Below are 6,000 nucleotides of genomic sequence, written 5' to 3'. Positions count from 1 at the left end.
AGGAGCAAGACAAGGCATAAACTCCAAAACCCGATTCTCCTCCCCTGGACTGGAAAATGGGTCTGTGGGCAGAAGCAGGTTTTCATGGGCCCACATGTCCAGTCCAAAGACTGGACTTCGGACTCAGAGAAGGACTTAGAGAAACAGTCTTCTTCCTTTTTTCCCTATGTAAACAAGATAAAGGTGTTTTTTTTGTTTTTTTTTGTTTTTTTTCTGTTTACTTACCACATTCTACCACAAAAAAGGAAGCAGGGTAAGTTTTCACTAAATTTGGAAGGTACATTTAGGGTTGATCAACTAAAAAATAGAGATGAGGGGCACCTGGATGGCTCAGTTGGTTAAGCGTCTGACTTTAGCTAAGGTCATGATCTTGGGGTCCTGGGATCGAGCTCTGCCTCCCCGCTTAATGGGGTGTCTGCTTGTCCCTCTCCTCTGCCCTTCTGTTCATGCTCTCTCTCTCAAATAAGTAAATAAAATCTTTAAAAGAAGAAAAAAAGAAGTCTTATGAGAAATCATGTGGAACACACCTGTAAATGGTCTCATTAGAGGATGAGGAGGCTGGGCCATTTATTCGATGATTTTCCTGCCTTGGTAGCTGAGGGTTTCGCCGAGGCTGTTAGATCTGACACTGTTCTCCCTGGTAGCAGAGGAAGCCCTTGGGCAAAAAAGGGAGATGCAGGTGGAAACTGTCACCAGCTGAAGGTGAGTCCAGGCGGACCAAGGGGGAATCACAGTGGGCCATCAAGAGTTGCTACAGTAGCCTTGTCCCAGAGTAGGCAACACTGGGGTCCAAGAAGTTGGTGACTCTCCAGATACGCTAGATTACAAAGCTGTGGACAGAGAAAACACACAGTGGATTCAAAGATGAGGCCCTAAATGAGAGTTATAAGGGTAGACACTACAAAATAAAGCATGATAGCTTCCCGCAGGAGCAACTCTACATACTTTAGTGTACTTTAGAGAAAATGAGGAGAGATTTATTTAAGTATGAATGGTTAGAGATTCCAACAACCAAGTCTAGGGGAAAATAGTTGATACAGGGTTTGTGTTACTGTCCAAAGAAATACCCCTTGTCCTGAATCATTATCTTCCAAAGCTGCTGGGCTTTGTTGTCTTTTCCCTTCTACCATGGAACTCAGACCAAGCCAACTTTGTTAAGCAAGATCTAGTATTGTCTTGGGTTTGGTTCTCCCAGGAAAAAAGGCAGAAAGGCAATGATTCAAGGAGTCTGAGGGGTAACCCCAGGAAAGTAGGTGTCACTGGCTGAGTTCCCCAGAAAGTGGACTCTGAGATGGAGTTAGCAGGCAGAATCCACACCTATAAAAGGAAGGGAAAGGAATCAGGGACGGGAAGCAGGAAGAGGAGAGCCAGCAGGCAAGCCCAGCAACACCTGAGCCAATCCTAAAGAGAGCTCTGAAGCTCGAACAACCCTTATGAGTGGTCCAAAACTTGGCTAGGATGACTAAGCCTTTATAACCGCACACCAATCAGTCATTGATTGTGGGCTTTCCCAGAACGAGGTGTGTCCCTGCACAAGGCAGCTGTCTGCAGCCAAATGATCTCTAAAGGGACTGACAGTTGAAGGTCATCTGCCAACTGCACTCCTGGCAGCTGGGGTAACAAGTCCTTCAATGAAGGGACATCTACATGTTGTATCACAGTGTCCAATACAGGAGGGGGAGTGGAGTAAATAAGATAATGAAAGGAAAGAAGTCAATAAACAGTACGTTATTGAAGAGGTTACCACTGTGGGCAATCAGATCATTCCACCCAGGACAGCAAGAGAGCTGGGGTATTTCTCTACCAGCTCCCATCAGTCACTGGTTGAGAGCTAAGAGTGTGGAGCCTGGACACAAGGTCATGGGGTTCCAGCTACCAGAGAAAGCCATTATGCAGAGTCATTGTGCTGCCCTTTGGGAACCTTGGGCAGAGTAAGCATAAAAGGTATCACTAGCATATGGAGGGGCACCCAGAGTATCTGCTAAAGCACCAAACTGTTACCCAAGAATGATCTGAAAAGGGTTTTTCTGCCATACAAGACAGCTCTGACCCCTCTTCTCAACCACCCAACTGTCACAGAACCATCCTTTTGCCAAACTCCAATTAGAGTGATCTCCCTAAAGTACAAAATTAAACATGTCACTCCCTCTGCTTGAAAGCCCATCCTACTTCCCTCTCTGTTGTAAGTCCAAATTTCTCCCTCTGGCTTAAAATGGCCCACCTCTAAAGCATGACCTTGCCTCACTTTACCTTCTTCGACCTACCCAGTTAGACTGCACTCATTTCTGTCCCTCAAATTCATCACGTCCTCCTCCTTTCAGGTCTTTGCACGCAGTGTTTCCCTTCCTTAAAATATTCTTCTTCACTTTTCCCCAATCCCATAGCTCCCTCGGGTCTCAGTCTAGTAATGCTTCTTCCAGGAAGCCTTTCTTCTACCACAGGGTAGGGAGATGCCTCCTCCTTACAGTCCCCTCCTTGTAATCCCAGCATGCTGAACTCCTCCATTGGTAATATTTATACACTGCATTGTATTTTTGGGTTGACATATCTGTCTTCCTCACTGGACAGAGCTTTGCAAGGGCAGAGACCATGAGATGCTCATCAGTATGTTGTCAGTGTGCAGCACAAATGCTTGCCACAAGGTTGTTACTCAATAAATTGTGGGGGAATAACTGTGGAGCCAAATTTGCCCCAGACCCACAATGCATGATGCCCTGTATCCTTCCCAGTTTGGTCCTGTTCCAACAATCACTTTCTTGTTTTTTTGTTTGTTTGTTTATTTTTGAAAGAGGGAAAGAAAGAATGAGCAGGGGAGGGGCAGAGGAAGGGGGAGAGAGAGAGACCATCTTAAGCAGGCTCTGTGCTCAGCACGGAGCACAACACGGGGCTCGATCTCACAACCCTGAGATTATGAGCTGAACCAAAATTAAGAGTTGAATGCTTAGCCAACTGAGCCACCAAGGTGCCCCCCCCCCCCCGATAATCACTTTGAAGCAATATAGACAACCTCTTCACCAGGGAAATCTTTGCTGTCTGATCTACCCTTCTGCCAATGGGATCATTATTTTTCATGCCTGGGTATCATGAGAAAACTGACATTTGGCCTCAGAAGAGGGAGGACACAGTGATTCAAGTTAAGGAGAGGCTTTTACAACTTCCAATTATGGAAGTGAGGTGTGTGAAGGAATAGAAGTTCCTACGGAAGAGAATGGTTTGGTTAATCAAGGAAAAGTGCAGATTTAATGAGGACTCTGCCGTGGCCAAGGTGCAGACCTCATCTTTTACAACCACTCGCAGCAAGAAAAAAGCAGACGATGAATCAGAAAGCCAGGATCATTTCCAAGCTGTGAAGATCCAGTCCCCACACTAACTGACCTCCAGAAGTGACACTGGAGTTTTAGAATCTGAATGCATTTAGATGTCCAAGCAATTAATAATCCCCAGGGAAGCTGATCGAGTTAACTGGGGCCCAGCAGACATGGCCTGAAATTGTACAGAGCCTAAAGAAAGTCCATCCACAGACCAGACATGGAATGGAAACTAAAAAATAAGGGCTTGGAATTGGTACTACAATTCTGACAGTGGATGCTTCTTTTCCCAATAGACGATAAACTCCATGAGGACAGGAATTCTGTCCCTCCCTTTAGAGATGTAGCCCGAGTCTACTAAAGCATCAGACATGTAGCAAATATTCATCAAATTCCTGAAAGTGTGACTGAATAAATAATGAACACTCTAATCTTGCAACATCTTATTGCTGCCAATTTCCCCAGTTTTGTGTCTCTCCATTCTCCACAACGCAACTGAGCCTCTAGCCAAGGCAAAAATGAGGAGGAGCCGAAGCTCTCATCCACTGATGGTGGAAACGTAAATTTGTGCAAGTACTTTGAAAACCTATCTGGTGGTGTCTACTAATATTAAATATATACATACACGACAACCTAGAAATCCCATTCCTAGGTATATGTTTGGGAGAACTACACTCATATGTTCACTAAAAGACATGGATAGAAAGGTTCATTGCATCACTATTCACAATGGCCCCAAACTGGAAACTACTGAGGTGCCCATCAATGCTAGAATGGATAGAATGGATTAATATGTTGGGGTATGATCATACAGTGGAGTGTGGTAACAAGAATGAAGAAACTACAGGCAGCAATGTGGACAAATATGACAAATGTTGAGTGAAATAACCCAGACACAATGAGACTAGCGTAGGATTCAATATACATAAAGTTCAAAAACAAGCAAAATATTCAGTTAGAAGACAGGGAGTAGACAGATACCCTTGGGGATGGTAGTGACCAAAAGGGGTGATGGTGGATATTGACAAACATTTGCAATGATTCATCTCTTCATCCGGGTCACATGGATATGTTCCAGTCACAAACACTCATTATGCCACATGTGCTTATGATTTGTGCTTTTTGCTGTATTTAGGTTATACTTAATTTTTAAATTTTAATTTAAAAAAATAATTTCAGCCAATGACTTGCAAACCCAAATTCCTGTGTATTTAATGTATGTGAGAGACATGGGACAGAGGCCCAGGTATGAGTACAACAAGGAAGAGGTAGGGACTGAATGAGGAGGTAGTCAAGCTCCTCTAAAGACATTTAAATACAGATTTTGAAAAATCTGTGCTCACCCAACCAAACATGACTGGTGGACCAATTCGGCCCATGTGTGACCAATTATTGGTCTCTTCAGGACTGCCCATGCTCAACCACCAGAGTCTCCAGACACACCTGACAACACCTCTTTAAGCCTTTGCCCTCACCGTGTCTTCTGCCACCTTCTCCCATGGCAAGGCCTTCCTCATCCTCCAAGTTCTAGCCCAAATGTTTAACAGGTGGAAAGCCTTGCTGTCCCCTCCTCTCTCAGACACTAATAATCACTTTCTCCTTTGTGCTGCCATAAGATTATGTCTCCCCCACAAAGTATAAAGCTCCAAGAGGCCAGAGATTTGTTTTCCCAGCTTCACTGCCAGCACCTAGGACAGCACCTTGACCATGGTAAATGCTTAATCTCTATGTTGAAATACAGCAAGAGAAAAATACCCACTATAGCACTATAATTTTGTTCTTTATCCAGAAGGATGTAGTTATAAAGTCCATAAATAAGTATGCATAGCCCATCAATTCCCCCATACAAAAGATGTTAACAGTACCTTATTGGGATTTGGATGGTATATTCTAATCCCTATAGACTCCAAAGAAAATACAGATTTTGAAATTGTTTCTTATTCTGTTATAACACTCTGCTAAAGCCTACAAGCTACTCCAGTAGGTCCAAAGATTTCCCACCCCTCCCAAGGAATGGTCCCCCATGAGGAATTACTAATTTGGAAGCCTCCTCCCCTTGAACCCTCATTCTCTACTTCCCTTCCTTCCCAGACCCTTAGCTTATTCAAGTCATTGCTCAAACTTCTTATGCTTAGTTTCCAGGGCAATTTTTCAGCCATTTGCATTCTCCTTTTGTTCCTCTGTTGGGTTGGAGATTGTGGCATGAGGAAGGGGCACAGATCCTTTGGCTGTACTCAGCCTGGCCTCCCTCACAGTGGATTATCAAAAAGTAATCAGATCTATCACACTGCCAAGATTAACATTCTCCATTATCCCATCCTCTAGTCATTATTATACTCAAAGATATCTATCTCCTTGGTATATGCCACAGGAAGATGGGAGTGGAGGGAGAAAAAATATGTTCCCTCCACTCCGTTGTCATAATAATCATCACACTGTGTTTTGACTAGATGTATATAATCTGCTTCCTTTAGGAGACTAACTCCCTGAGGGCATGAACTAGGTTTTATTTTTCTATACATCTACGTGTCCTCAGGGCACTCACAGAGGGATGGAGTTGGGTGCCATACGGTGATATGCTCCACTGGGTAGCAGTTGAAAGAAAAGTTGCTGCCACTGGCGAAAAAGGAGCATTTTAAACCAAATTCATGTTTGCCTCCAACAGATTGCATCTGTCCAAAGTTCTGTGCTT

General features: G+C 44.0%; 1 protein-coding gene across 1 annotated transcript in view; it reads right to left on the bottom strand.

The window, feature by feature from the left end:
* Positions 1 to 807: 807 nt before the first annotated feature.
* SUDS3 (SDS3 homolog, SIN3A corepressor complex component) overlaps positions 808 to 6,000 on the bottom strand; it is a 210,080-nt gene continuing 204,887 nt past the window's right edge. The window contains exon 14 of the mRNA XM_047698315.1: positions 808 to 830. Coding sequence (XP_047554271.1) covers positions 823 to 830 — 8 coding nt within the window. The 3' untranslated portion in view covers positions 808 to 822. The remainder of the gene's footprint in view (positions 831 to 6,000) is intronic.

The sequence above is a fragment of the Lutra lutra genome, chromosome 12 (assembly GCF_902655055.1).
Source record: "Lutra lutra chromosome 12, mLutLut1.2, whole genome shotgun sequence".
NCBI classification, from domain to species: domain Eukaryota; kingdom Metazoa; phylum Chordata; class Mammalia; order Carnivora; family Mustelidae; genus Lutra; species Lutra lutra.
The sequence above is the reverse complement of the archived record's forward strand: the minus strand, read 5'-3'. Positions and strand labels throughout refer to the sequence as shown.